Source organism: Saprolegnia diclina (assembly GCF_000281045.1).
Source record: "Saprolegnia diclina VS20 unplaced genomic scaffold supercont1.1, whole genome shotgun sequence".
In the NCBI taxonomy this organism is placed as follows: Eukaryota; Oomycota; class Saprolegniomycetes; order Saprolegniales; family Saprolegniaceae; genus Saprolegnia; species Saprolegnia diclina.
Window position 1 is genome coordinate 71,456 of NW_008246068.1, and position 27,875 is coordinate 99,330.

A 27,875-nucleotide genomic window follows, 5' to 3' on the forward strand; every position below is an offset into this window, starting at 1 on the left:
TACGACGCAGCGCTCATCGACGGCCTCCTCCGTGACGTGGCGGCGCCTCTGCACCTCCAGTCGCTGCAGATCACACTCGATATGCTGTCGCACATGACGACGTTGGGGTCCAGCCGCGCGCCGTGCTGGGCAGCCAGCTTTGCGGACCGCTTCATGTCGCTTCTGGACCAGTACCAAGCCGACGTCCCCAACGACATAGCCACGTGGGAAGCAGCGACGTCGTCGCTGACGACGGCACGCGACAAGCTGAGCGACGAGTGCGAGGTGCAGTGGTCCACGCTCGTCGCAGCGGAGACGTCGTCGTTGTCCGTCTCGCGCGCGACGCTGCTCGTCGAACTATTGCGCACGTTGGATGCGCTGCATCTTCTGTCTCAGTCCGTCCTTCCCGCGATGACGGCGCTGTCGACCGACCAGCAAGAAGACACGGCGGTCCTGCGGCGGCACTACAAGCTACGCGAGCCGTTGCCGCTGGCCGAGCGCAGCTTTGTGCCCTGCGTGCTCGCCGACGCGGACGTGTACTGTCTCCTCAACGCCGACCTCTTTGTCGTCGTGCGACCAGACGCGGCCGACCGGACGTTTGGGCTTGTGACACACTTGCACCCACTGCACGCGGTCGCAATCGAGGTCGACGAGGCGCACTTGCGCGTACGCAGCGGCGGCGACAGCGTCCACCTCGCGTTCCCGATGGCCGAGATGCGCGACCAAATGGCGACGCACCTGCTCGCGATGCAGCAGCAGCAAGTGGCGAGGAAGACGGACGCCATCCAGACGCTGTTAACGCTGCGTGTCGCCGTCTCCTAGTCCATGTCCTCGGATGTATAGTTATCGGATGCGATGTCACCATCACTCGACCGTGTTGCCTGTCTATGTGAAAAGGCGGTTGATGGCCAGTGCTACGGTAGTCTCGGACGCCGCACCGGTCGTCGCCGCAGGGGCTTCCTCACTACGCCGGTCGTCGACTGCAGTAGCAAGCTTGCACCGTGTGGTCGTGACGTCGTAGAGAATAGGACGACGGGCATCGACCTCGCCCGGCAGCTACCAAAGAAGCCAGCCCCGCGAACGTAGCACGCATCATCATGGGCGGAGGCGTGTAATGACCGTCACGTTGAACTTGATGCGTGATAACCCAGCGTCCTGGCTCACGAGCGCGATATCAGACGCTGCTTGCGTCGACAAGAAGACGACTACGTAAGCGTCGGGAGGCCTGTTTCTGAACGGCACCGCAGTGTATCTCGGTGGCGCTGGCTACTTCTAGGTCGCTGCATAAGCGCGCTGGGCAAATGGCGACCGAGACACCGCAGTGAGCCCGACCTCGAAATGGCGTAATCGCCTTCGCATACCGTCTTGGCGTGTGGCGCTGCCACGTATTCGCAACCGTAGGCTTTTTGTCGCCCTTTTTCTCCAAAAAAGAACTAAGGCAAATTTCAACTTGGATTTCGAGGATTTCGAGAGGAAGTTACCTACGGTGTAGTGCCTACGGTACTTCGCTGAAAAGAAAGGCCACGTCTGCATCTTTGGGTCAACTTGTCTGTCGACCTGGGACGTGACACGACTGACCGACGTAAATGCGAATTGCGTCGACGCAAAAGAGGCGGGGGCGCATGTCGCGAAGGAATCATCTTGTTCTGTGCGACGTCTGATATATCAAGCGGGTCGCTCACTTGGGAATTTGCGGCGTCATGGAGTCGAGTCATCCGTGCTTGTACCGCAACAAGGTCTGCCTCCTCCCGCGCGCCGTCAAGAAGAACGGACAGCTCCACAGCCTCTGCGAGTTCCACCGCGTCAAGGCGAATCTCAACCAGCGCCGCCTCGAGAAGAAGAAAAAGTCGACGAGCCGCCCGCCCGAAACCCACAGATCGGGCTGCAAAGAGCTCTGGGTCGACCCTGTCGCCTCGAGCGACGACGACGACTGCGACGATTTCGACGACAGCCAGGACGCCGACCACGTCATTTGGGCCGAGCCCATCAAGCTGCCCGTGCCCTCGTCTTCCTAGTCGCACCGTCGTATAACCTATTTAACCAGCGTTTACCCTCTTCCTCGAGAAGACGTTGGCGTCATGGAAACGCAGTTCCTGAAGTGGTCTATCCAGTCTCGATACAAGTACGACTACGTGGTCGCTTGACGTAGCGGCGACAACGACGGCTCGACTGCTACAACGACTACTAGTCGTCATTTCGTTTCGAGTGGTGTAAATCGTATGGAAACGAGTTAGTTTGTTAGTTGATCATACGGCGGGGTTGCGGTGCATGTACGGGAGGTTGCTCGTGAGGTGCTTGTTGAGGAGCCGCGTCCCGCTCTCTTCGTCGTGTGTCACAACGTGCGGCTCGGGAATCGAGTCGAGCGACAGCTTTTGCTCCGCACGCTTGGTGAGCGCGAGCACCGACTTGGTCGAGTGCACGGACCGGATCGATTTGCATTCCGAGAGGACCGTCTACGTCCATTCGAACGCATTCGATGAGCTACGTAGATAGAGCCAGACGCACCGATGCCACGCTCTTCGAGTCATCGTCGTCGTCGTTGTCCTTGGCGTCGCGGGCGCTTAGCCGCGCGAGCGTCGCCGCGTTGAGGTACTGCCGCTCCAGGCTCTCTTGCTGGAGCCGCTCGCGGACTTCGCCCTTCTTCTCGTCGGCCTCTTCTTGGTTGACGAGCTCCTGGAGCTGCGCGAGCTGCTCGTCGACCTGGGCGACTTGGGCCTTGAGCTCCACGTCACCCAGGAAGGTGTCAATGTCGAGGTTGTTGGCAAACGCTAAGAGGTCGTCGACGCTGTCTTCATCCTGCTGGTCGCGCTTGCTCTCGGCCTTGTCCTTGGTCAACGCCCACGCTGGCCGCGAGGCCAAGACGCCCTTTTCATCGTCGTCTACATCGCCTTAAACCCTCGGCCGATAAGTGTCATGGGTGTACCTTGGGGTCGCTGGCGGATCTTGGCGCGCAGATCGGCTTCGCGCTTGGCAAACCTAGTGGTGTGTTTTAGTCATTGGAGTATACTTAGTGTGATGGATACTTGTCCTTGCGGGAGTCTTTGGCGGCTTCGTCCTCGAGCAGCGCCGACTCGAGCCGGTCGCGCTCCTTCTGGAGGTCGTGGAGCCATTTCTTGTGCTTGGAGAGCGCCGTGTTCTTCTTATCGCGCTTCACCGCATGCTAATACTTGCGTGTGAGGCAGCGATACTGATGGCATCCTTAGGGCACCGGTGGCTCGTGGAAGATGGGGACGTTGGTGCCGATGGGCGCGGGCTGGATGCCACCGAGGAACGGACCTTTCTTGTCGACGGCGGCGACCTCCTTTTGCGCTAAATAAGCTGGCGTCAGCGAGGCTCGAAGTGGCGACGAGGTACTGGAGCTCACGCTGTTGAAGGGCCGGTTGCAGAGCATGACGCCCTTGTAGTTGCCAATGTTGACGCTCGCGCCCTCCATGGTTCAATGTGCGAATAGTCGGTCAAATGAGTGAATTTGCTTTGGGACTCAAAACGCCCCTATAATTAGCTACCGGATCAAGCAGACTACTAACTAACTAACGTTAGAGACACTGACTAGCTAGCTAGTTGAAGGGGACGGACGAGGCGCTGAGCGATACGAACACCGACTAACGTTAGTTGAAGAGCTCGTTGAATTGAATACTAGCGCGGAGTGTCCACAGAGTCGAGCTTTGACTTTTTGTGTTTACAGTGTTAGCTAACTAGTGCTTTAACTAAAACGAGTAATCGATAAGCAGCCCTCATCACAACGCGTAAAGGGCTTCGAGGATGCATGTGGCGGGAAGATGCACTGCGATTTGACGGGTCTTTAGTCTTTTCGGGTAAACGAGTTTTAACACCGCCGTCTAGTCCATCACGACTAACTTGGTATTTTGGTTGATGGACAATACTGTCGTCGGTGATGTATAATGCTGTCGGGGGCGGGCTTGTCGATGGCCGAAATGGCGGTGGCGGGAAACACGCGTGTTCTTTTATTAATTCTTTTATGTCTTTTAATGTTTAAAGCACGACCAGGGACAGGGCAATTTATCCGGTTCCCGCCGGGAGGGCGGTTTCGCGCCCGTTTTCTCTTCACGTGGGAAACGTGCATTTTACGTGAGAAGCGTGAAAAACACACGTGGGAATTTCTTTCGTTCTTCATCCCACTATACGCGCGGCGCGCGCGGTTTTTTAGGCCTGCGACGTGTGAAACGTCAGCGTGTTTCCAGCCACCACCCGGGCTTCGAATTTCCGCATACGGTATCCGGATGATTGACCTCGCGTTTGATTGGTGGAATTGCGCGGCGAAATCCAAATCCCGCGATCTGATTGGTCAAAAACCTGTGGCCCGCGCACCGAATAATCCGGTCCAAAGTTGATTTGGGTTTCGTAGTATAAAGTCCTGCGATGAAGCGAGCGCACGACGACGAGGACGGGCGCCGGGCCAGCGCATGGACCGGCTGGACGCGCGTGCTAAAGCATGTCCCGCTGCTAAGCTCCTTCCTAGGCGACGAGCATGAGCCCGCGCCGGCGCCGCCCACGCCGACGCGCCGCCCCAAGTCGCCGCTCAAGACGACGCCGCTCTCGCCGGCGCGCCGGTCGGGCTTCACGTTCGCCCGCATTGGCCTCAGCGACGACCAGCCCGAGACCGAGACCAAGGCCGAGCCGGTCTTTGAGTTTACGCGCAAGACCAAGACGCCACCCAAGAAGGCCCGCAAGGTGCTCGACTCGAGCGTGCACGACCAAGGCAACGACGACGAGCAGTATGTGCCCGGCACGTACTCGGAGCCTGTCGTGCGGTACGCGCGCGCGCGCACGGACGAGCCGCTCGTGCCGATCAACTTGTTTGAAGAACGGCCGGCCAAGCAGGCCAAGCTCTCGCGCGGCGCGTTGATCAAGTCGTATGCCCTTTCTCGCGAAGAGCGCCGCCTGAAGCGCCCGGCGCCGAGCCGCCTCCTCGCAGCGCAGTCGATGGACGAGCGCCAAGAGCACGCCAAGGCCGTCACGGACCGCATCCTCGCGACGCTCCAGGCCCTCGAGTCGGACCCGCTCGCGCAAGAGGCCAAGAAGCCGCTCCCGAGCATGAGCATGTCGTGGAAGAAGTACCATCTCGAAGTCCAAGATAACACGGCGACGACGAACGACGTGGATATGTCGAGTAAGAGCCCCAAGACCGCGTTCCCGACGCAGAGCCTGCCCATCTTTGCTCCGCAGCCGCCGGTCGTCCAGCCGCCGACGTCCGTGGCGCCGCCGCCCGTGCTCACGACCGTGACCGTTGCCTCGACGCCTGCTCCGTCGGCGACGCCGGCTCCGGCGGTCTTTGTTGCGCCCAAGCCGGCGACTACCAGCGTGCGCAAGGCCACCGGCAACGTGTTTGCTTTTGGCCTTCCGCCCAAGGACACGGAGTTTACGTCAAAGGAGTCGCTCCTCAACGTACCTGTCGCGTACGCCTTCTCCAAGCCGCCGTCGATGAAGGTCGCCCCCGTGAAGGCGCTCACGTCGCAGAAGCCGGCCGTGCAGCCCGTGCAGGTCGTGCCCACGGCGGCCCCGGTCACGTCGCCGCCGACGTTCTCGAAGTCGACGGCACCTACAACGACGAGCACCGGCTCCAACCCGCTCGACAAGTTTAAGCAGTCGGCGCCCGGCGGCTGGAAGTGCCCGTCGTGCTACGTCGCCAACAAGGACACGCAGGTCAAGTGCCCGTGCTGCAACACGGACAAGCCGTCGGCTGCGCCCGTGGTCGCTGCCCCTGTCGCTCCGTCGATTACTGCACCCGTGGCGTCGACGTCGGCGCCGGCGCCGGCCATGGACAGCAGCAACCCGCTGGCGCGCTTCTTGGTCCAAGCGCCCGGGACGTGGCAGTGCCCGGGATGCAAGGTGCACAACAAGGCGGCGCAGGCCAAGTGCCCGTGCTGCAACACGGACAAGTCGACGGCCGAGCCTGCCCCGGTGGTCACCAGCGAGCCGGAGTCGAAGAAGAAGCGCAAGGCCTCGGACGACAGCAACAGCGCGCCTGCCAAGACGACGTTTGCATTCACGGTACCGACGACCGATGCCTCGGCGCCGGTTGATGTCACCGACAAGCCGCTTCCGACCTTTGGCTTTAGCGCGCCGGCGGCCAAGACTGCGGACGCACCGTCGGCTGGCTTTTCCTTTGGCATCTCGTCGACCGACAAGCCGACCGACAAGCCTGCTGCGGGCTTCAGCTTCAGCGCTCCCGCGGCCGACAAGCCGACCGACAAGCCCGCCGCCGGCTTCAGCTTCAGCGCTCCCGCGTCGGAGAAGCCGACCGACAAGCCCGCCGCCGGCTTCAGCTTCAGCGCTCCCGCGTCGGAGAAGCCGACCGACAAGCCAGCTACGGGCTTTGGCTTCAGCGCTGCGACGACCGACAAGCCAGCTACGGGCTTTGGCTTCAGCGCTGCGACGACCGACAAGGCAGCGGACAAGCCTGCTGTAAGCTTGGGCTTTGGCGCGTCGACGGCCGAGAAGCCATCGACGGGCTTTGGCTTTGGTGCCTCGTCGCCTGCGGACAAGCCGGCGGAGAAGTCCGCGACGGGCTTTTCGTTTGGTGCTGCCGACAAGCCGGCGGACAAGCCTGCTTTGGGCTTCGGCTTTGGTGCCACCACGTCGGCCGCCAAGCCGGATGAGAAGAAGACGGCAATGAGCTTTGGCTTTGGTGTCGACAAGCCCGCGGATGCCGCCGCCAAGCCGGTGGAGGCGGACAAGCCCGCAGAGAAGGCGACCATGTCGTTTGGTGCATTTGGCGCGACGGCCGACAAGGCGACGACCAGTTTTGGCTTTGGCGCGGCGACGCCCAAGGACATGACCGAGACGCCTGCGGCCCCAGCACTCTCGTTTGGCACGGCGTCCTCTGCGCCGCCTGCCGACAAGGCGCTTTCGTTCGGTACCGACAAGCCCACGACGTCGCCATCCTTTACGTTTGGCGCCAACAAGACAACGGCAGAGGCACCTGCCCCGTCGACGTCGTTCAACTTTGGCGCGTCCAAGCCGACCGACTCGTTGGGTGCATTTGGCGCGACGGCCGACAAGCCGGTGACCGCATTTGGCGACAAGCCCACGTTTACGTTTGGCGGTGCGTCGACCGAGAAGCCTGCGTTCAGCACGCCGGCGACGACGGAAGCGACTCGCAACGCGACCTCGTTTGGCTTTGGCAGCAGCGCCCCAAGCGCCACGACGACCTTTGGCGCGCCGTCGTCGGCTTCGGCCTTTGCGTCGCCGTCGCCCACGACCGCCTTTGGCGCTGCACCACCGGCGGCGTTCAACCCCACTGCCTTTGGTGCTGCACCGGCCGCGACGCCGGCGTTCGGTGCCCCAACGGCGTCAACGGGCTTTGGCTCGTCCTCGGCGTTTGGCAGCAGTGCTCCTGCACCTGCCTTTAACGCTGCGCCGAGCTTTGGCGCCCCTGCTCCTGCAGCGGGTGCTGGCTTTGGCGCGGCGCCGGCTCCCTCGGCTTTTGGCGCCCCGACGGCGTTCGGTGGCAACAACAACAGTGGCTTTGGCGCGCCGGCGGCCTCTGCATTCGGCGGGGCCCCGGCGTTTGGTGCGCCAGCGGCCAATGCTTTCGGTGCTGCTCCTGCGGCTCCGTTTGGCGGCGGCTTCAACGCAGCGCCTCCTGCTGCTGCGGGGGGTTTCTCGATGGGCCAAGCGCCGCCCAAGCAAGGCGGCGGCCCGCGTCGTATTGTGCGGGCGCGCTCGGTACGCAAGTAGGTAAAACAAGTAATATTAATATAACACGCAGCGGGGTTTGCCCTGTCCTCGGTACGACGCTGGCTTTGGTGCACTTGTGAAGCGAGCAGAGGTTGAGGGTCCTTGGATCGGTCCATCGTCAGTCTGGTCGTTGGTCGCTTTCACCAACAACCGTTGCGGCAGGAGCAGGCTGCCGACTGGACCTGCAGAAGGTACTAGTATTGGACTTGGTCGTGCTCGCAATTTACAGCGCTGTCGACCCTGTCGGCTCAGCGTTTGGACGGCTACGCACTCGGGAAACGCTAGCAAGAAGTGAAAGGTATCGAGACCCCATCCACCGACACCAAGTTTATTCATCAACAATCACGTGGGAGATGAATGGATTCAGGAGCAACATGTGATTCCTTGGCACCGCAATAGCTACGGCAATCCTGTGCAATCCTGTATCAACCTTGCCAATATGACCCTGCAGACTGCACTTTGCAATTGAATATGCTCTGCGCGTTCGTCGCCACGGCGCTCGCTGTCTTTGCTTCTGCAGCCCCCGTCACGGTCTACGATCGCTCCGACTTGAACGGCTACGCGCTCAGCTTGGACGTAGCAGGGCTCACGAACTTGACAAGCAGCTGGCAAAATGACATCAGGTCGGTCCAAGTGCAGCCCGGCTACGTCTTTGTGACCTACTCCACGGAACTTTGCGACTTGCATTTGACGGCTACCAATGCGCTCTTCTACATGGAGTGGATGAGCTCAACACCAACTCTTGGCCGCATCTGGCAAGCCCAGGCCGAATCCTACGAGGTGCGCCGGACCAGTGCTACATGAGCACGCACGAACGAAGACGACTACCTCGTCGTTGCGGCGCTGTACACCAACGTCAACTACAAGGGCGGCGTGCTGCTGCTCTCGACGGGCCAGAAAACACTCAAAAGTGGTTATTCCAACCAAATCTCGTCGATCATGGTCGCTCCCGGCTACACCATGACTGCCTCCAGTGCCGACGGATCAACAACAACGTTCACGGAAGACTCGAGCAGCCTCAACAGCATCTGGGACAAAGCCATCGTTGCCGTGTCGCTCGCTCGCACCATCACCACGACGCCCGTGGTGACTACACTGCCATCGGTGACGACAGCCGCGGTGACAGCCTCACCCCGGCCGACAAGTGCACCCCAGCCAACGAGCATGACGGTGACAGCGACGTCGCAGCCAGCCGCGATTACGGCGATAGCTACGCTGCAGCCAGTGATCACGACGACCAACGACAGTACGCCGTCCATGACTGGCATGACGTGGTTAATGACGTGGCTTCATAGATACGACCGTCATTGTCGGCTGCAGCGCGGCCGTCGTCATCGCCATCTTAGTAGCTGTCTTCTTCGTTTTGCGATCCAAGAAGAACAAGAAGAAGACGACCTCCATCAGCCTCGTCGAGCCCTTCATCTCGACCAACCAACAGCGCAACCCCAACGCTGGCCTCATCGACCTCAGTGGCCTCTACAAGGTCCGCCTCGACCAAGCAATGCTGCACCTCGACTGCGTCCTCGGCTACGGCTCGTTCGCAGCCGTCTCCAAGGGCTCCTACAACGGCATTCCCGTTGCTGTCAAGCAACTCCAGAGCAGTCGGCGGTCCAACGCCGACATTCAGAGCTTCGTCAACGAGATCGAACTCATGGCTCGGTGCATTATCACATCTCTCTACTCTTTCTAAACCAAGGCGTAGGTTCAACTCGGCCCACATCATCAAGCTCATCGGCGCTGCTTGGACAACCCCGATGGACTTGTGTGCGGTCATGGAGCTCATGGACCAAGGCGACCTCAAGGACTACTTGGCAGCGCATGACGCCAGCGTGTACACGTGGGCGATGAAGCTCGAGGCGCTGCGGGGAATCGTCGACGGTCTCTCGTACCTCCACTCGCTCAACATTGTCCACCGCGATCTCAAGTCCCGCAACGTGCTGCTGGACTCGGTCAAAGGCGTCAAGATCGTCGACTTTGGTGTCGCCAAGGAAGACGTCCAAGGCACCATGACGATGGGTGTCGGGACGTTCCGGTGGATGGCCCCCGAGGTCCTTCTTGAGAGCGCGTACTCGGTGGCGGCCGACATGTACTCGTTTGGTACGACAACTATCTTGGTGGACTAGTTCTTATTCTTTGCTAAGGCATGCTCCTCTCAGAGTTTGACTCGCACCACATTCCGTACCAAGATTTGACCAACCCGACGACGGGCAAACCGCTCGCCGACCCTGCGATCATCGGTGGCGTCTTGAACGGCTCGACCAAGCCGACGTTCAGCGAGACGTGCCCACTTTGGGTCAAGACGTTGGCCGACGCGTGCCTTCAGTTCCGAGCAGTCGACCGCCCAACGATCTATGACGTGGCAGCAACGTTGGCCAAAGTCCAAGTGACCTGAGTCTGCCATTTAATGATGCTCCTAAACCCATTCAATGCATACAGTTTTTATAGTTCAATCTTCGTGATAACCACAACCTGTCTGTGAAACTCACTTGAACCCTGGCCCTATATTGACAAGCAATTTCCCGATGGCAGTGTCCGAGTAGCTTCAACGAATGACCTAAATGGGCATAACAGATTCAATCGACTACAGACAACTAAGTGCGCGCCGTACACGCAGGTGGTTTTGCCAGCACATGAGTGGCTCGCCCTTCGAGCCTGTCATGAAGACGTCATCTCGATTCCCATAATCTTTGAAAGTCAACGAGCGTCGCATTGGCTAACGTCGCAGCCGTGTGCATTTCGGGTGAGAAGCCACGCGTGCAAGGCATTGTACTCGGCACGACTGAGCGGCGGCGGCACCACGCCGTCGCCGCCGTTGAGCCACATGTTGGGGTTTTGGCGGCCGCTCTGGGGGCTCTGGTCGGCCACAAATACCTGGTTACCCAAGGCTCTCAGCTCCTGAAGCGCGCTGCTAAAGTTGCTCAGAATCGCTTCAACGTCGTCTATCGACTGCTCGGTGCAGGGCAGCCCGGCGTACGCGCAGCAGACCGGCGTCGACGCACCATGCGTCACGTTGCCCGGGTTGAGGTACTTGGACCAGTGCGAAACGAAGCGCACGGCTTGACCATGGTGAGGTAGCCGTGAAACTCGGGCCGCCCGTTCTTTGTCGCCAACTGCACAAAGCGGGGCTTGAGCATGTCCGCGTGCGAGTCGCCAATGACAAAGAGGAGGCCGTTGCGCGCTTCTCCACCCGGGCGCAATACGACACAGGTCTCGGGCGATTTCTTGTCGGCGTGGTCTGCAAACTCAACAAAGTCTTTGGGCAGGTCAACACCGGTGACGTACGTCGAGAACGGCGTCGGGACCCGCAGCCAAGAGGACGAGTTGACGGCAGCAGCGCCCAAAAGCCTGGAAACGCGCAGCTCTCGTCGATACTGGCATACGCGAGGAGCGCACCGTCGAGCAGGACAAGAAGCGGGATCGTCCGGGCGTGGCCAAAGCCTCAGCGTCATCATTATGGTCGTCGTCATCGTCGCTGGTACGTTTTGGGGACGGCGTCCGGCGGGCGTAGGCGAAAAGACCACCAAGGGCCGCTGCCAAAACCGCGGGAACGGGAGGTAGAATGACATTTTGTTGTTGCCGCCGACACCGAGAAGCGCGATATTGAGCGCAAAGCTGGCGGTGAGGACGTTGAGTTGCAGGAGGATGTTGCGACTCGGACGCAGCATCCTCCTGCAACTCAACGCCACGAAGGGCCAAATGAGATGAAGGAAGGACGATCAAGCTGCTTGATAATAAAAGGACGGGAGCGGTCGTTTGGTGGTGCCAAAGAGCACGATGTGCTTCAGGTGGCGCAGAAGGACACGAATAGAGGATGTGATTAGCAGATGTGTGTCTCCCGCTCCACGCCATGGACCGAGGATTGATGACGTGGCAGAGCCACTGGCCAAGGTACGCGTCGGAAGGACGGAAGACGCCGCCGTAGACTCGACTTTGAAGTACAGTTTAATTGCTAAACTGTGCAACGTATAGCCACAATCAGGCTATCATGGAGCGTCGTGGACGGGCCGGCTAGCGTCGGTCGGTGCTGCCGGCGAGGTGATGCACTTGGCCGAATATGCACCCTTTTCATTGGTCAATTCCAAAAATATCTGCAGATTATTCACCAATCACATACCGGAATGCGCTTGAGAAACAGGAAACGTGGCAGCCTCCGAGCAGCGCTGGTCGGGTGCAACTGGCTTCGATCGCCGATCTTGGATTCTACTGTCAAGGCCGAGCATGCTTGAAGCGCTGGTTGACCAACACACCCGCAATAGCGAGCACTCGCTCTTCTCAAAGAACAGATTCGACCAGACCACAGCAGCCTTTCCTCTTCCGACAGTGGTCACGTCCTGTCAGCTGCGGCATGGGAGGTTTCGCGACTGCGCCATCGACGCAGGTGCGTCGCCGCCGCATGGAGCGTTGGTGAGCGCTCTCATGGGCTCATACTCGGAGGAAAGAAGCGGCCAGTAGCCGTCGTTGCTGCTGCGTCACGCGATCTCTTCTCGATCACGGCTTCCTCCAGCACCAAGCAACGCTCTGTCGCACTCGTCACTGTAGACCATCTTCCGCTACCATCCATCTCCACTTTCGCGCCAGCGTCATCTTCTTTGCTCGCTCGCGCGACACCAGCAGCGTGCACGCATTCTACCTCCTGCATCTCGCTGCAACTCAGCAACGAGTGAGCTGGCGAGCGCGCCGAGGTCTCTACGTCCACGGCGACCTCGCTAGTTACTCACGCGTCAGTGGCCAGTGCGCAGGGACTCGTGGCGACGCGACAGCGACGGCTACCACTTCAACAAGTAGCTCGGTGTCCGATTATACTGCGATGGTCGAGGCTCACACGGCTTTAGTCGCTCTCGCCGATGGATCCGAAAGCTACGACTACAGTGCTGTACGTGCGCGCCGAGGACCTTACGGACGACGTCGACGTCATGCCCGCCTCGGTCCTCGACGACATTCGCCTCCACACGCGCTTCATCTGGTGGTCGCTGCTCTTCCTCAACGGCAGCTGCCTCTGGGCCTACTACTCGTGCTTGTCGGCGCAGACGTACTACGCCGCGCGGTTTGTCAACACGACGTTCCGGTTCGAGTACCTCACGACGCCGATCTCGACATGGCCCATGTTCCTCGGGCACTTGGTGCAAGTGCTGCTCGGGCTCGACTCGAAGCTTGGCGTGCTCTGGCGCGTCCGCGTCGGCTACAGCCTCTACCTTCTCTCGGCGCTCGCGATCGTCCTCCAAGACGTGTGCAATGTGTCCCCCGACGTGGGCGGTCGCATCGTCTTGGTTGCGTTTGGCACCGTCGGCTTTTCCAACTCGCTCACGGAAGCCACGTTCTACGCGCTCTCGGCGCTCTTCCCCGAAGCCATCTTCACCAACGCCATGCAGCTCGGCAATGGCACGTCCGGCATCCTCAACATCTCGCTCAACACGCTCATCCAGCTGTGCGTCGGCGGGCTCGATCCCCCGACGCATGCACTCCACGAGATCCAGCAGGTCTCGTTCTACATCTTCTTCAGCATCTTTATGCTGGTCTGCTTCCTTGCGCTCATCGTGTACCACGAGCTGCTGCGCATTCCGTCGCTCATCTACCTGGTCGCGCGGACCAATGCGACGACTGCGTCCCGGCGCGAGGCGCTGCCGGCGACGTGGGCCCGTCTCGGGCGCATCACCCACGTGCTCTTTCTGCCGCTCGTGAGCCAGTGCCTCATCTTCGTCGTCTCGCTAGTGAGCTTCCCCGGCATTGGCATCTCGTCCGGGTACCAGCTCGCCAACGGTGCGAGTTGGGCCAACTGGTATGTCAATGGCGTGCTTCTGAGCTACAATTACGGCGACTTTGCCGGCCGCATGCTCGCGCCCAAGCTCTACCCGTACTTTACTCTGCACTCGTGCTTTTGGTGGACGATCGCGCGCGGTTTGCTGTTCCTTGCGCTCCTCGTGGGGCTGCCTGGGGACGGCCATAACCCGCTGTACCTGCTGACCGAGGCGCACGCCTTGAATGTAGTGTGGCAGCTGCTCGTGAATCTACTCCTCGGCCTCTCGACCGGCGTCCTGAGCACGATCACGATTGGCCTCGGGCCGCGCTTGCTGCCCCAAGAAGACCGCGAGTCGGCCGGCGCCATCATGTGTCTCGGTCTCTTCCTCGGCATTTCGTCTGGCGCGACCATTGGCCTCGAGATTGGCCAGCGCCATTGGCTTGGCGCCTAGTCGATGCGTTGCTACGTGAGTGTACATGATGTCTAACTAACTTTGTATAAAGTCGGCGGTTTATTTGGGATGGCGTGTTTTTGCTGCACTTGGGAGTAGGGGTAGGGCTGAGTCTTGCCAGCGGACCGACTGTACACGCAGATCTACTAGCTGTGGCCTGGGCTATGGCTAGCGAGTCGGCGGGCTGCAGTGGCTGCGGCTCGAGCTCGTGAGAGCGACAGGGTCCAGGCTTCTCCCTACGGATAGGTGGTTGAGTTCATATCTTTTACACTCGGTATACAAGAAGCAAGTACTGTACAAAGGGTTGCTTGAGATTTTACACTCATGACTGCAATGTGGAGTCGCCAAACCTTCATTTTCCATTTTGCATCCGACTGGCCACAACCACCTCCGCTTCCTGTAGCCTCGCGAGACTGCCCGCTCCGCTCTACTCGACCACCCACTCACCAACAACAACTAGGACTACGCGCTCCAATACCGACAAGAAGCAGGAGTAGCGCGACGCCTCGACCGCCGCACAGGCCACTCCACAGGTGGTTCTGGACGAAGTTCGTCCGGTGTTTGGCTCGCCAAGCGCTCGCGGTGATGAGCGAAGAGACTGCGACGGAGGAGAGCCTCCGTGCACTCAAGCGCGCTTTGCTGCGGCGCGACGGCGGTCGACGTGTCGTAGTGTAACAACGATATAGATGCGGCCAAATAGGACAGACGTGTGGCCTAGTGCTGCCTACTACTCAATGTCCTTGCTGCCATAACATCAACAATTTCATGAATCTTTAGATCTATTTAGCAAACGAGATCTTAGTTTTGATGGTTTCTGCAGCATTATGATAGGGCTAGGGTACGACCTCGGGCTTGACGACGGGCTCGGTCTTGATACGTGTTGACCGCTTGGCACTTGGCTCGTCGTCGGTCGATGGCGTTTGGCGCTTGCTTGCGACCGACGCCTTGGGTTTGGTGATCTTGATGCGTGTGACTTTGAACCCTTGGATCTTGGTGACGACGGGCTCCGACGGTGGCGCGCGTGCGTGTGGTTGCGGTGCGGCATGGGACTGCGACGGACGCCGGACGTGGGTGACTCGGACAGGCACAGTTGGCGCTGGTGGCGCAAGCAGCTCGGTCTTGACCGCAACCGAGTCGAGAGGTGACGTATACTCGGGCGGCGGCGTGGAAGCCGGCGAGCACAGATCAATGGCCTCGGTCATTGGCTCACAGGGCGACAGAATAAGCTCTGCTTTGACGGGAAGCGCTGGCACGTCGTTTGGTAAGCGCGCAACGGCAGCACTGGCGACGGGTGGTGGTGGCGAGAGGACGGGAGGCGGCGTCACTGCCAAGCGAGGCATCTCCTTGGGCTCGGGCGTTGCAGGGACGACCGGTGGCGACGCGATCTCGGAGGCAGCAGAAGCATTGTGCTCGTCCGTGTTGCTCCTCAGCGGTGCGAAAGCCGTATTCGAGATCGCTGGAGCTGACGAAACGACCGACGGCGCATCCAGAGGCGTCACCGTCATGGGACGAGGCTCAGCGGGCCTGGACAGCGCCGGTACGACGGGCGGTGTAGACATGGCGGGCGGTACAGACACGATGGGCGGTGCAGCGTCGACAGGCGATGCCTCGATCTCGGGCTCAACCATCTCATCTGCAAGCGGCAGCTCAAGATCTAGTGCAGCCGTATTGCCCGCCGACGTTGGAGCCTCTTCCAGGACGTCGACGGGTTCCTTCGCCACCTCAGTCTCGGGCTCGATGTCTGTAAGCTCGACGACTGGCGTGGCGACGTCGTCGGTACCTTCCGGACGCAGCAGTACCTCGGGTGTGTCGACGGCGTCGGCAACGTCTTTGGGCGAGAGCGTCAAAGGCGGTGCGTGCTGGACACTGACGCGCATCTGTAGGAAGCGTGTGTACTCGGCAACGTCCCAGTGCTCGTGCTCAAAGGTCGTCGCATCGGGAACGGCGTCGGCCGCGGCGTGCGTGAGAAGCACCATCGCAAGCTTGGCGCGCATCTCGGCTGCAAACGCGGCCACGGCCGCCGTCGTTGCCGCCGGCCACTCGGGTAGCGTCGTCGGCGGCAGCGCGGCTTCTAAGAATGGATCGATGATCGCTCGTTGTACGTGGTTGACTGACGCAGGCGCGTCGATGGTCGCGGTCGAGGCGCGCGTGTACAGGGCGTAGAGCTCTCGAAGTCCATGACGACTGGCTGCGCAGAGTTGGTGCCACATGTGGTACGGACTAGAAGCATTGTGAATGTTGGGATGCAGCGCGGGCGCAATGGCAGCGAGAAGGTACTGGCTGGCGTGGCGCACGGCGCGCTGGTGCATCGTCTCGACCTCGTTGGCGATGGCCTCGACAACGCGTCGTTGGACTTGGCGCGCGCGGCGTGCAATCGCCACCTGGAGGCGCACGTCGCTGAGCGTGTCATCATCCACGTCCGGAATCGCGCTGTCTGCCGCCGCCATGAGCATGTGCATCGTGGCTGGGCCAATGGCGTTGGCGTGGCCCGGGTCTTCGTAGCCGTTAACGAGATAGTAGGTAGCGCAGTTGGCGGCGCTGGCAGCGGCCAAGAACCCCGGCTGCCATGCGGGAAGCTGCGCGAGCTGCTCCAGGCGCGGGCCGCCGAATGGCGAGGAGCGGACCATCGTGCGTCGCCCCGCAACTTGCTTGGTGCATCCAGAATCAGGAATCCATCCAGTTATAACCGAGTGTTACGATATGTTAGGAGTATTAAACAGGTGGAAATACAGTATAGGTCCCGCCCGACACATGCCATCGATACGGCCAGTGCGCTTCAAGACTACGTCCTCCAACAAGGATCGCTCGATTCAATACGGTGCGTTCACGAATTAAACGACGCTACTCGATACCGCGACGCTAGTATGCCTGCGAGAGGCAAACCTGGCACTTCGAATTCTGTAACACGTATGTGTTTTAAACAAAAGTGTTAGATACGTTGGTAATTCTGGCCAATCAACAACCGCGACCAACGATCTGCCAGCATCCAGCTGGCAGACAGGCAGCGGCGCCAGAAGCACACGACCGCTCCCGTGGCCATACCGCCCGTCCTGCTTCAACCAAAACGAAGCTGCAGGTGCTGCATGACTAACTTTCTTTATAGGGTTATACATGGGGGGCTACGTGAACGACAACGCTGCTTCCCGCTTCCTCGACCCTCGACGATGGCGGGCATACCTACAGCGCTACAAGGTCGACGTGCGGCTGCGGCGCATGCAGCGCTCTTCCAGCAGTTGTCGCTTCTCGGCGATATCGACGGGTGTAGCTGGCGCCTCCTTGCGCTTGCCGCGGTACTTGCGAATGAGGCCCTTCCGCATCAACGCCGCTTCATCGCTCGCGGTGCGCGGGACGTACGCAAGCGTACACGCCTGGCCGTCGATGGTCGGAAACGGTAGACTTCCGGTAATGAAATCCGTGCGGAAATTGCGATTTTCCCAGTCCAAGGTGTGCTGCCGGCACATGCCAATGCGATGGTCGTCGTAGCCGCAGTAGGCACATGCCATGTGGGACGACGGCATCGGGCGCGCACTTGCTTTGGCCATCGACGGCAGCAAGTGAATCTGAACGCGGGCGACGTCCGACGATGATAGCCCCGAGAGCACACTCGCATCATGGGGGCCCGACGCGTGCGCCAGCAAGACACACTTGAGCTTGGTCGTCAACGCCGTTTTGTACGCTGCCACGGCGGGCGCGTCGACGTCGGCGGGCGACGTCAACAGCTGCTCCAAGAACGGGTCGACAGCGGCGTCAAAGCGCTGAAAGAAATCGCCCGGCGCCTCGTAGTTGGGTCGTTTGGCTTGGAAGCGCATGTCGGTCACCTTGGCGTAGGCGCGCTGGAGCGAGCCCACGTCGTTGGACGCTGCGGCAGTCAGTCGCTGCCACATGCCGTACGGGTCCGTAGTCGGCGCCACATGAGGATGAAGCGACGGCGCAATGGCCGAGAGGAGGTACTCGCACGCGTACTGGACTCTCTGCGATCGAATCTCACTGCACTCGGAAGCAATGGCGTCCTTGAGACGCGCGTCGAGATGGCGCTGGCGCATGATCTCGGCGCCTTCGCGCTGTGCCGGCGTGAGGTCGTCTGGGACGTCGGGCATCGCGGCGTTGACGGTGACTTGCAGCTCGTGCAACCGCGCCGGGCCAATCGTGTCGACAATGGTCGCGTCCTGGTAGTGGGGACGCGTGTAGTAGGCGGTCATTGTAGCGTCACTGGCCGCGAGGAACGCCGGCTGCCACGTCGATAGCCCATCTAGGCACTCCAGGCGCGGACCTGTGAACATTGCAGAGGAAACGGGTTCTGGGCACTGGGTGGCGTTGGCGCCATCGTGCAAAACGCTCGATTTAGAACGAGCCAATCAGCGTGCAAAAACGGGTTTTCGCGGACCAATCAGAAGACGCGAATCAGCGATCCGGCGGTTGTGGGAGATCAAAGTCGCCTTATTGGTATGGATGATGGAAGCGTTCCCGTTGCCTATTGCTGAGCCTAGCTGGCCTCCATTGGCGTGCCGACGGGCACCAGCATCTCAGCGCGGAACGTCCGACGGTGCGGGCTAAGCCTCGTTGCTTGGCGCAGCTCGAGACTGCTCACGTCAACGACGCGCTTTTCGGGACCTTGGGATCCCAACCGTCTGCTTAAAGCTGCAACACATAGAACGAGCGGTGACATACGCCGTTGTTTCTATGGATACGCTCACCAACCTCGCTTGTACACGCGGACAGCGGCGGCTCAACGAGCCGAAGCACGACATCAGCGTCATCGCAGACGGGTCTCCATCATTTAGGTTGTGTTCCCATTGCTCGCAGTAGCACTACTCGTACGCAGACTAAGTGTGCCACGGTCGTTGGACCTCTTGACACGTCGGTCGTTGGCGCAGTGTCGAGCTGCCGCCGCTTCATCTGAGCTCTCGAGCTCAGTCTCTTCCATGGCGCTACCAGCCGCTTCGTCAAGAGCATGGATGTATGCGAGCTGGAGGTCCGATGGCCACCGCCTGGAGCTACGCTCGTGTATCATCATCGCGAATTGCGAAACACGTAAATAGTGTACATGCATCACGCGAATAGTGTACAATTAATTACTAGGGCTCCGATCCAAAATTTTGAGGAGCACGCCCGAGCAACGATGACGACTGCGTACGCTGACGCGCCCGAGCTCCTGGACATGGAGCTCTTCCACACATGGTCGACAAGCTTTCTCGACTCGGCGCCTGCGCTGGCGCCCTACTACCGCGTCCGCGGGCACGACGACGCAGCGGTGGGCCTCCCGGACTACCAGCTGACCAAGATCAAGGCGGACGCCGCAGCCGAGGTCCCGGTGGGCGTCAAGGGGCGGCGACTGCGCGATTTGATTGCTGCCAAGTCGCAGCAGGCCCGGCGCGGTTTCGCGTCGATGCGCCTCTTTACGTGTCTGCCCAAGGCCGTGCAGCGCGACCTGAGCCGTGACGGCGTGGACATGGATCCGTTCAACCTGTGGCAAAAGCTGCTCGGGCTCGTCACCAAGTCGCCGGTCGAGCTCTGTACGGCCTTCCATGCGCTCGTGGCCTCGACAGCGACGGCGTCGGTGCCAGCTCCCGACGACTTCAACTCGGCCGTCGGCGCAGTTCTCGATGGCCTCTTGGCCTACGACGCCGCCGCGCCGTGGACGCCCGAGACATATCGCGCGGCGATCGCGGCCAAGCTGAAGACTCTTCTTTTTGCGCACCCGGCGCGCATGCGCAGCCGCCAAGGCGTGGAAGATGCGCTGAACGCTTGGGACTTCGACCAGCTCGTGCAGCTCGCGTCGGCGCCACAGGACGAGCCTCCGCCAGACGTCGTCGCGCCTCGACCCGTGGCGAGAGCCAGCGACTCTGGCTCATCTCGGATGCATGTCCTCTTCCGCAAGCCGGCGCCACCCGCGGACCCGACGGAAATCCCACTTTTGGCGCAGCCGAGTGGCTTGCGACCTCTCGGTCACCGTCCGATGTGTGGAATTCTGGACGACGACAACGACACCAGCGACTCGGAGTCGCCGCCACCGTCGCCGGATGGCAGAGCTGCAGCGCTCCGTCGACCACCGCCACTGCGCGCGCCGGTCAAATCGTCGCTGCCCGCGCCCGCCCGACAACCCCGCTTGACGACCTATGGGCAGCAGACCCTTGGAGACATTGCGCGCCGCGCAGAGCAGCAGAATATGTCGACTAAAGCGGCAGCGTCGACCTCGTCCTTGAAGCGTCCGGCCAAGCGACGCGCAAGCAGTCCGAGCCCGACGCCCGCCAAGCGCTCCGCCCCTCGGGTGTAGTGAACGCCTTGACGAGGCGGGCGACCTTTTGCATGTTGTCAAGTTTAGTTGAATTCTTTAGTCGAAGCGTTGTTGAAGTGCAGGCGACTGCTACACTCTGGAGTCTCTTGGGTCACTGGATGCACACCGATCCAGATGTGGTCGCACACGAGACCGAGATCATCACTAGACAGTGTACTAAGAGCAGCCCGGCACGCTCTTGTTGGCAAGCGAGTCCATGCAATCGTGTACTACTAGTTATGTAGTCGTTTAGTAGGTGGTAGTCGCATGTTCGCGTTGGACTGCGCAGTTTACTTCGACTAAACGACTGTACGATTAGACACACACGAATTTACACCTACATACTATTTGGCGTTTCTACTTTTGGTATCCGGATGCCACACCTTGGACCACAATGGCAGACATCGTCGGCGCGTTCGCGCAGGCGCTGCAGCACCGCTACACGAGCTCCGGAAGCTCTGGCCCAGCGTACCTCAGCGCGCTGGAAGCGTCGTCAGCTACCTTTCTCGATGCGCTCTTCGCCTCGTGTGGTGATGACCTTGGGCGGCTCCGGGACCTGCTGCAATGCGTCTTGCTGGCGCAGACGCTTCCACCGGCTCTGGCGACGCAGCTTCAAACGTGGCGAGCAGATGAGCCTCGATGGGACTATGCTAGCATCAAGCAACGCGTTGTGACGGCCATGACTGACGCGGCCACGCCGCTACGCAAGCGCCGACGCGCGGCCACCGACGCATTGACCTTGGACGACTCTGCGCACCAGCCACGCCGCTTCCGAGATAGCGACTGCGCGATCTGCAATACGTGCATGCACCCAACGCATGCGTGCCCCAAGCTCGATCCGCAAAGCCACGCGCTCGCGACGTACGGATGCTCGTACTGCTCGACGTACTGCCACACCCTCGAACGCTGCGCGACCTTGCGCATGGATCTTGGCGCCGACTCAGTGCGCGCCGGGGCTATCGTCCCTGCATGGCTTGTGTGTAGCTACTGCCGCCTCTTTGGTGTACTCGACTGCCACGACGCCGCGTACTGCAGCCGTCTCGCCCACGATCGGCGGTCGGGTGTGGTGCATGGCAGCTACAAGGCAAGACCGACCGACGACGTAGCATCGTCGCCACCGGCGCCAGCACCTCAAGCTGCCACGCATGTCCACGCGTCGGCGCGTCGCAAGGTTGTTCAACAGGCGTCCCGTCCTCGTCCGCCACGCGCCACCCTCGAGTGCTTGTACTGTTCATCGACCAAGCATGCCACGCGCAACTGCGGGGACTTGCGCCGGGACGTACGCTACAACTGCGTTCGGTCGACGTTCGAGCTGCCACCCGACCTCGCTTGCGCCTACTGCAAAGTCCGCGGGGATGTCAAGCTCCACAGTACGATGCGCTGCCGCCAATTGGAGCTCGATCTGCAGTACGGTGACGTCCGGCTCGCGTTCGAGTCGGTGCGACCGCGGTCGTCGGGGCCACCGCGCGCAACGGCCGCTGAATTTGAAGCCGCGCTGGAGAAACTACGGCGAGCTCGGAAGGCCGCTGCGTAGCGAGTACTAGTACTATCGTAGCGTCAAATGCGTTGCATGCGAGTCCGTGTCCTCGGGCCTTGTTTGGGTGTTTCTAGTCATTCGACTCTTTTTCGGCACTTGCCACATCTACACCAACGGCGCATCATGCAACAATGGGAGAGCCCTGCCGACTTGCACCGGTGCGAGCGACAGCCAATTCGACTGCACTGCACTTGGAGCGAGTATAGTGCTATGAAGAAAGCGCTAAGTCGCTTGTTGTCATCGCTGGAGCCTTGTGGGGCCGCAGCACGTGGCAGATGCCACGTTGAAAATGACCGTATTTTCAAAACGCCGAAAATAGAAGATGACAAAGAACGGCGGGACGTACGATGGCCCGAAGCTGGAAGCATGGGATGGCTTTCTGCTCTGGAAGCCGCTCTTCCTGCAGGCGCCGGCGACCGCCAAGTACGTTAACTACTACCTTATTGACAACTACGCAGATGCCCACCTCGAAGAGCTCATCTCATCCGACGAGCGCGCTCGGCTCCATGGCGTCGCGACCAAGTCGGCGACGCCCGTGTACGCGGAGCTCCTCTCGAGCGAAGAGCTCGCCGGCGCCACCAAGCGCTACCATAGCGAAGTCGCCATGGTCACGTCCAAGCTTGTGGCGTCGGTAGTCAAGCGGCTGCAAGGCGCCATGGCGGCGCAGGCCACTGCGTACCTTCGAAGTGCCATTGCGCCATCGCTGGGCGCAGAGCTGCCGCCGCAGCCGCAGACGCCACACAGTCTCTGGAAGTACGTGATGACGCAGAGCCAGCCGCCGTTCTACGATGTCTTTGGCCTCTTCGAGTACACGCTGGGCATCCAGTTGCAGCGGCCGTCGGCGGCAGATTCCTTCTTTGCCGCGTTTGAGCCAGCGGTGGCCGCGCTGCTGACAGCGCTACTCTCGCTCCACGACGTCTCGAGTCTCTTTGTCGGCGTCGACGACATGGAAAGCGCGCACACGGTGCTCACGCGCTACCAGACGCAGCTGACCGCCAAGCTGCAAGTGTGCTTGCTCGCCCACGCCGTCGCCCCCAACTTGACGTCGCTCTTCAAGCCAAACCCAACGACGTTCGACTATGCAACCACCAAGCTCCGTCTCCTCGAGTACGTCAACTCGGTACCGGCGAGTGCTGTCTTTCTCTCGAGCGACGACGACCGGAACGAGACGCAGCGCAAGCGCATGGCGGGCATCGAGACGTCCCTTCGATCGACAAAAAAGCCAAAAATGCAGATCAACCTGCCAACAACGCTCGGGCCAGCCTCGGTGACGAGCCCCTCGTCATCTATTCTCAAGGCAGCGCGACCGCCGACTCCGACGCCACTGCAAAAAGCAGCAACGAACGGTCCTGTCGGTAGCATGTCGCCGCTCCAGCGGACGCCACCATCGCGCGTGCCCGTCGCATCGGCAGGTCGCCCGTCGACGCGTCAGCAGCCCGCCCCGAGGCCGCCAAAGCCATTGCCAATGACGGCGGACAATGCGATGTGCAACTACTGTCGGCTGGCGCCGCACCACCTCACTGCCTGCCAGCAGTTTGTCGCGGACGTTGCGCGCTTCCAGGTGACGCGAGGCTTTTCGGTTCCGGACGATGCGTGCTGCACCCACTGCATCAAGCTCGGGCATGTCCTGCCGCACCGTGCAAAAGGCTGCCCACGGCTCGCATCGCTCGTCAACGCTCAGGCGGCCAACCCAGCTCGTTACGTCCACAACCGTCGCAAGCCGTCCTGAGTCCATGACCTCTTTTTAACTAGTGTTAGCGTAGTCGTTTAGTCAATAGCTCTTGGTTGGTCTCTTCGCCGTCCTCGCTGCGGAGGCCGCACAGACGAGCCCTAGCCCTATTACACTATTTATATAGTGTGATCTTTTTTTGAAATAGTGTTTTTAGAAGGCCGGGCAAATCCATATTTGGAGAACAAGCAAGCGCGATGGCCACATACCCCGGCCCGGTCCTCTTGGCGCTCAAGGGCTACTACGAGTGGAAGCAAGCCTTCCTCACGTCGGCGTCGGCGATGGGCTATAGCGCCTACTACATGACGCAGGCCTACGCTGACCCGACGCTGCCGGAGTTTCTCAACGACGCCCAGCGAGCGCACATTCGCGAGTCGGCCGAGGCCGCTGAGCCGCCGGTCGACGCCGAGAACAAGTCGATGGACCAGCTCGAGTACGCGCGCGGGCAGCGCCGGCAAAGGGTGCATGACCGCGTCCTCGCGTACACGTTGCTCGAGTGCCAATGTATGGGCCAGCGTGTCGCCCGGCGTGCCGCCAGGTACCTTCTCGCCGCTCTCCACTTGAATGTCCAGAGCGCGCTCGGACACTGCGCGATGGACCCGTTTGCGCTATGGAGCGCGCTGCGCCGGCAGGTGCAAGCGGCGAACCGGGACCTTTTCCTGCTCCACGAACACGTCGCCGACGTCACGCTTCCTGGTCGTTGGCATGCACCAGCCGCGTTTGTGAGAGACTTTGACGCGGCCGCGCAGCCGTTCACCGACCTGCTCTTGACGCCCGACGCTGAGCTGCAAACGCTGATGGACGCCAACGACGACGCCAAGGTACTCCTGGACGAGTACCAAGCGCAGCTTAGGGAGAAGCTGCTCTCGACCTTGTTTGCGCAGGCATGTGGGCCGCACATGTCGTCGCTCTTCCAGGCGTGGCAGCTTCAAATTGGTGGTTGGGATCAAAGCATTTCTCAAGCGGCGTGTCGTCGAGTACTTGGACAGTCTCCCACGCTCGGCCGTGCTGCTGCCACCGAGCAACGCGGTCACGGCAGCCCGGCACGCGGCCATCGCTGCCATTCACAGTCGACTCGGCGCGCCGCCACCGTCAGTAGCAACGAGCGAGACGGCGCCCCCGGTGGCCGCCGACGTGACACTGGCGCCGCCGACCGCTGTACGAAGAAAGCGCAAGGCACCACCAAAGCGCCAAACAGCACGGAAAGCCAAGCGCAAGGCGGCGACGAGTGCCATGTGCAAGTACTGCTTTGAGATGGGCCATGCGACCATCGCCTGCAGCGACCTCCGTGACGACTACATCCATGGCACCGTTCGCGACGGCTTTGTTTTGCGGAGCGACTATGGCTGCGTGTGGTGCCGAAGCCGGGGTCTTCGCAGCGTCCACCGCGAAGACCACTGCGCGATCTATCGAGGAGTGGCCGACACGAACTGGTCGCCCAGATGGCCACCGCGGTCAATATCCCTTGTGTCTAGTTGGTTGAGTGGAATTTATGTAAAAGACGTTATATGGACTACGTCTAGCGCGATACCCAGAGGCTCAGGTACCGAGCGCTGCACTTTGACGCGTCGTCACGGGAGCTACTGGTCCACGCTGTGTCGCACGCAACCTATGACGAGCCTGTCCTTCCGTGCGATGCTCAGACCTGCAACGGCGACTGCAGTTGTCAAGCTGGCAGAGCTTGCTCGTTGGCGCCGAATGCCATTTTGAACTCGGTTTTTGAATGGACGTCGGCAGATCGTTATTCCCACCTGCATGAGGTCGCCCTCGAGATGCAAGATATCGAAAAGGCTTGCACTCAACATGCAGCGGGCGTGGCTCTCGGAGAGGAGTGTGGTTGTCAACGTAGCATTTTCTAAAAGGCGTCTGGACGGAGCGACGCCGCCGCCACTTTACACCCGTTGGTGTCGGAGTTTTGCGCCGAGACACGTCGAATAGCAAGCGCAAGGCAGCGCCCGCAGCGGACGAAGCCGCGTTCGGTGCATCAACCCTTCAACCAGGTCGCGTCCGCGCGCACGTTGAAGTTGCAATAGCCAATCACAGCGCTTTTGAATCCGGTCAAGTGACACGTTTTTCTGCAGTGCATCTTGGCGGTACGCGACACAGACTCTCCCGGCTGCACGCGGTGTTTCAGCCTGCTGCACGCGGTGTTTCAGCCTGCTGCACGCTTGGGGTCGTCCAGAGATGCCAGTGCTCCGCCTGCCCGTCGCGCGTCGCATCGATGCTGCCGGTCGCGTGACCTCATTTTCAGATGAGTCTTTGAGCTCGAGAGTAGGACCATGATCCCCAACGCGGTCGGCGGCGTGTCGCAGCGACGTCGCCAGCACCACGAAAACCTCTACAAACGCATCTTCAACTGGTGTAATTGCTTGAAGTCGACACTCAGTTTGAATTTGCCTTTGTTGCGCGCACCCCACCCCATCACCAACTACGATACAATGACCTCGATCAACTGGACCGAGCTGGAAGCCGCGGCCAAAAAGGCGTCGCTGGCGGCCTACGCGCCGTACAGCCACTTCCACGTCGGCGCCGCGCTGCTGACGTCGGACGGCCAAGTGTTTGCCGGCTGCAACGTCGAGAACGCTTCGTACCCCTTGGGCAACTGCGCCGAGCGCACGGCCGTGTACGCGGCGCGCGTCCAGGGCAACATGACGCACATCGAAGCCATTTGCATCTACACGCCGACCGAGAAGGCGACGTCGCCCTGCGGCGCGTGCCGCCAAGTGCTCAACGAATTTGGCCCGAACATGGTCGTCCGCATGATCTGCGACGGCGACGAGGTGCTCGAAACGACGATCGACCACCTTCTTCCGTACGGCTTTGGCCCCAAGAACCTGGAAGAGGCCAAGGAGACCCGCGACGCCCGCGCCAACAGCCCTTGATGCGTAAACTAAATTATATGTACTTCTCTACTCGACCGCCTGTTCCACATCTGAAGGCAACGACACGATATGCTTGTATAGCTCTTTTCCCACTTCAAAATATGTTTACGACACTGTTCTATTCGTCGAAATGTGTCGAAAACTCGATCCACAGTCCAAAAATCAACGTAGCACTGCACGTCTAGTTCTTGGTGCCCGAGTACGCCGTGTCGCTCTTGTAGCCGTTGGCAAGTTGGTGCTTGAGGTAGCAGCGACCACCGTTCATGGTGAAGCCGGCGCAGTTGGCCGTCGTCTTGCAGAGGCTGTGGCACATGGTCGCTTGGTCGATGGCCGACCCGGGCATATCAAGGCCAAGGATGTCGTTGCCCCAGTAGTCCTGCTTCCACTGGATCGACGGACCTGCGCCCTTGATGCCGGACGACACCTGCGAGTTGGCACGCGGCACGCCGACGCTCGACTTCATGTAGCACGAGCCGTACCCGACCGAGTACGCGACGCACTTGTCGTTCTTGTAGCACAAAGCACAGCACTGCGCGAGCTGGTCCGTCGTCGAGCCCGAGACCGGGGCACTCCCAATGTCGTTGTTGGTGCCGCTACTCGTAAAGTCAATACCCATCTGCGCCGTGCACGTCCCCGACGGCTGCGGTGCAGCTCCCGGGGAGCCCGAAACGAGGCCGGTCGCGGGCCGCGGGCTGCCTTTCGACGACTTCATGTAACACGTGTTGTAGCCGACTGTGAAGGCCACGCAGTTGGTTGTGCTTGAGCACTTGGCGCAGCACTGACCGACCTGCGTGTTGCGGTCGCCCGTCACCGGACTGTTGGCAATGTCGTTGCCCGGGTAGTCGACATCCATCTGCGTCGTGCACGTGTCCAAGGTCGGGGCGGGGGCCGAAGCGGGGGCCGAAGCGGGGGCTGGAGCGGGGCCTGAAGCGGGGGCCGACCCGCCAGGGCAAAAGACAACATCGAAAACCATGTCGCCGGGGCAGTCGTGCGTCTTGATGTCGGCGGGGAAGAGGTAGGCGTCCGGAGCGTCCTCCTTGAGATCGAGAAGCGCAACGCAGCTGGGACTGTAGTTTGTGCCAGCTTTCTTCCTCGGCGTGAGCGACATGGGCACGTTGAAGCCGACGGCCTTGGTCTTGGCCTTGCAGTCTTGGAAGCTGTTGCAATTGCCCGGCTAGTTTATCGCATGAGATAGAATATGCAATGCTGCAGATCGTCCTCAGTACCATGGGCGGGATGTTGCTGAAGTCATACCACAGCTGCCCGTTGAGCACATACTCGATGACTACACATAAGGCAAAAAGATGAGGCCCACCGAGCGGCGACAAGACGACGTACGGTTGACTTGGTCGGACGCCGTGTGGCGAAAGATGCCGGGCGCGTTGGTCGTGATCGTGACGCCGCAGCTCTTGTCGCGTGTTTGGCCGGGCGCGATGTCACAGAGGTGCTTGCCGTGGGCGGCGTGGAGGTTGATGGTATAAGGGCACTTGTTGTTGAAGACAAACTCGGCCGCGTTCACCGCATACAGGCCAGCGGCCGCCAGTACAGCGTAGGACGAGAACATCTTCATAATGGTTTGCAAGTC

The 27,875-nt window shown here is 60.7% G+C and overlaps 14 protein-coding genes across 14 annotated transcripts in view; 9 read left to right on the top strand and 5 right to left on the bottom strand.

Annotated features, from left to right (window-relative positions):
• SDRG_00021 (hypothetical protein) overlaps nt 1-801 on the top strand; it is a gene marked incomplete at its 3' end in the record, with an annotated part of 2,487 nt that extends 1,686 nt beyond the window's left edge. The window contains exon 3 of the mRNA XM_008605483.1: nt 114-801. Within this exon, the coding sequence (XP_008603705.1) occupies nt 114-801 (688 nt within the window). The remainder of the gene's footprint in view (nt 1-113) is intronic.
• Nucleotides 802-1,591: 790 nt separating this feature from the next.
• SDRG_00022 (hypothetical protein) lies at nt 1,592-2,228 on the top strand. The gene has a single exon (XM_008605484.1). It carries the CDS (start codon nt 1,680-1,682, stop codon nt 1,992-1,994), a length of 315 nt encoding a protein of 104 aa, XP_008603706.1. The 5' UTR covers nt 1,592-1,679; the 3' UTR covers nt 1,995-2,228.
• SDRG_00023 (hypothetical protein) lies at nt 2,174-3,440 on the bottom strand. The gene is made up of 6 exons (XM_008605485.1): nt 3,334-3,440; nt 3,188-3,288; nt 3,003-3,139; nt 2,903-2,955; nt 2,485-2,858; nt 2,174-2,432 (listed from the first exon to the last, which is right to left on the bottom strand). Exons 1-6 carry the CDS (start codon nt 3,410-3,412, stop codon nt 2,226-2,228), a joined length of 951 nt encoding a protein of 316 aa, XP_008603707.1. The 5' UTR covers nt 3,413-3,440; the 3' UTR covers nt 2,174-2,225.
• Nucleotides 3,441-4,346: 906 nt separating this feature from the next.
• Nucleotides 4,347-7,737, top strand: SDRG_00024 (hypothetical protein). The gene has a single exon (XM_008605486.1). The coding sequence runs from the start codon at nt 4,360-4,362 to the stop codon at nt 7,678-7,680; it is 3,321 nt and encodes a 1,106-aa protein (XP_008603708.1). The 5' UTR covers nt 4,347-4,359; the 3' UTR covers nt 7,681-7,737.
• Nucleotides 7,738-8,151: 414 nt separating this feature from the next.
• SDRG_00025 (TKL protein kinase) lies at nt 8,152-10,072 on the top strand (the record flags this gene model as incomplete). The annotated part of the gene is made up of 5 exons (XM_008605487.1): nt 8,152-8,473; nt 8,501-8,926; nt 8,976-9,339; nt 9,383-9,777; nt 9,822-10,072. The coding sequence occupies 5 exons, from the start codon at nt 8,152-8,154 to the stop codon at nt 10,070-10,072; spliced, it is 1,758 nt and encodes a 585-aa protein (XP_008603709.1).
• A 302-nt stretch (nt 10,073-10,374) lies between these two features.
• Nucleotides 10,375-11,345, bottom strand: SDRG_00026 (hypothetical protein; the record flags this gene model as incomplete). The annotated part of the gene is made up of 4 exons (XM_008605488.1): nt 10,375-10,707; nt 10,743-11,025; nt 11,061-11,118; nt 11,171-11,345. The coding sequence occupies 4 exons, from the start codon at nt 11,343-11,345 to the stop codon at nt 10,375-10,377; spliced, it is 849 nt and encodes a 282-aa protein (XP_008603710.1).
• A 1,040-nt stretch (nt 11,346-12,385) lies between these two features.
• Nucleotides 12,386-13,938, top strand: SDRG_00027 (hypothetical protein). Its single transcript, XM_008605489.1, has one exon. The coding sequence runs from the start codon at nt 12,525-12,527 to the stop codon at nt 13,866-13,868; it is 1,344 nt and encodes a 447-aa protein (XP_008603711.1). The 5' UTR covers nt 12,386-12,524; the 3' UTR covers nt 13,869-13,938.
• Nucleotides 13,939-14,622: 684 nt separating this feature from the next.
• Nucleotides 14,623-16,523, bottom strand: SDRG_00028 (hypothetical protein). Its single transcript, XM_008605490.1, has one exon. It carries the CDS (start codon nt 16,493-16,495, stop codon nt 14,702-14,704), a length of 1,794 nt encoding a protein of 597 aa, XP_008603712.1. The 5' UTR covers nt 16,496-16,523; the 3' UTR covers nt 14,623-14,701.
• Nucleotides 16,524-16,940: 417 nt separating this feature from the next.
• On the bottom strand, nt 16,941-18,161 carry SDRG_00029 (hypothetical protein). The gene has a single exon (XM_008605491.1). The coding sequence runs from the start codon at nt 18,146-18,148 to the stop codon at nt 17,054-17,056; it is 1,095 nt and encodes a 364-aa protein (XP_008603713.1). The 5' UTR covers nt 18,149-18,161; the 3' UTR covers nt 16,941-17,053.
• A 796-nt stretch (nt 18,162-18,957) lies between these two features.
• SDRG_00030 (hypothetical protein) lies at nt 18,958-20,240 on the top strand. The gene has a single exon (XM_008605492.1). It carries the CDS (start codon nt 18,988-18,990, stop codon nt 20,140-20,142), a length of 1,155 nt encoding a protein of 384 aa, XP_008603714.1. The 5' UTR covers nt 18,958-18,987; the 3' UTR covers nt 20,143-20,240.
• Nucleotides 20,241-20,512: 272 nt separating this feature from the next.
• On the top strand, nt 20,513-21,850 carry SDRG_00031 (hypothetical protein). Its single transcript, XM_008605493.1, has one exon. The coding sequence runs from the start codon at nt 20,537-20,539 to the stop codon at nt 21,674-21,676; it is 1,140 nt and encodes a 379-aa protein (XP_008603715.1). The 5' UTR covers nt 20,513-20,536; the 3' UTR covers nt 21,677-21,850.
• A 139-nt stretch (nt 21,851-21,989) lies between these two features.
• On the top strand, nt 21,990-23,547 carry SDRG_00032 (hypothetical protein). Its single transcript, XM_008605494.1, has one exon. It carries the CDS (start codon nt 22,002-22,004, stop codon nt 23,406-23,408), a length of 1,407 nt encoding a protein of 468 aa, XP_008603716.1. The 5' UTR covers nt 21,990-22,001; the 3' UTR covers nt 23,409-23,547.
• A 58-nt stretch (nt 23,548-23,605) lies between these two features.
• SDRG_00033 (hypothetical protein) lies at nt 23,606-26,406 on the top strand (the record flags this gene model as incomplete). Its single annotated transcript, XM_008605495.1, has 3 exons — nt 23,606-24,282; nt 24,335-24,841; nt 25,684-26,406. 3 exons carry the CDS (start codon nt 23,606-23,608, stop codon nt 26,288-26,290), a joined length of 1,791 nt encoding a protein of 596 aa, XP_008603717.1. The 3' UTR covers nt 26,291-26,406.
• A 65-nt stretch (nt 26,407-26,471) lies between these two features.
• SDRG_00034 (hypothetical protein) lies at nt 26,472-27,860 on the bottom strand (the record flags this gene model as incomplete). The annotated part of the gene is made up of 3 exons (XM_008605496.1): nt 26,472-27,464; nt 27,517-27,575; nt 27,629-27,860. 3 exons carry the CDS (start codon nt 27,858-27,860, stop codon nt 26,472-26,474), a joined length of 1,284 nt encoding a protein of 427 aa, XP_008603718.1.
• Nucleotides 27,861-27,875: the final 15 nt, after the last annotated feature.

Coding starts and splice junctions, on each gene's coding strand:
- SDRG_00022 (XM_008605484.1), top strand. CDS start 1,680: ATGGAGTCGAGTCATCCGTGCTTGTACCGCAACAAGGTCTGCCTCCTC.
- SDRG_00023 (XM_008605485.1), bottom strand. CDS start 3,412: ATGGAGGGCGCGAGCGTCAACATTGGCAACTACAAGGGCGTCATGCTC. Junction 2,956..3,002: donor AAAGACTCCCGCAAGGACAA/GTATCCATCACA, acceptor ACACACCACTAG/GTTTGCCAAGCGCGAAGCCG. Junction 2,433..2,484: donor ACTCGAAGAGCGTGGCATCG/GTGCGTCTGGCT, acceptor GAATGGACGTAG/ACGGTCCTCTCGGAATGCAA.
- SDRG_00024 (XM_008605486.1), top strand. CDS start 4,360: ATGAAGCGAGCGCACGACGACGAGGACGGGCGCCGGGCCAGCGCATGG.
- SDRG_00027 (XM_008605489.1), top strand. CDS start 12,525: ATGGATCCGAAAGCTACGACTACAGTGCTGTACGTGCGCGCCGAGGAC.
- SDRG_00028 (XM_008605490.1), bottom strand. CDS start 16,495: ATGGTCCGCTCCTCGCCATTCGGCGGCCCGCGCCTGGAGCAGCTCGCG.
- SDRG_00029 (XM_008605491.1), bottom strand. CDS start 18,148: ATGTTCACAGGTCCGCGCCTGGAGTGCCTAGATGGGCTATCGACGTGG.
- SDRG_00030 (XM_008605492.1), top strand. CDS start 18,988: ATGACGACTGCGTACGCTGACGCGCCCGAGCTCCTGGACATGGAGCTC.
- SDRG_00031 (XM_008605493.1), top strand. CDS start 20,537: ATGGCAGACATCGTCGGCGCGTTCGCGCAGGCGCTGCAGCACCGCTAC.
- SDRG_00032 (XM_008605494.1), top strand. CDS start 22,002: ATGACAAAGAACGGCGGGACGTACGATGGCCCGAAGCTGGAAGCATGG.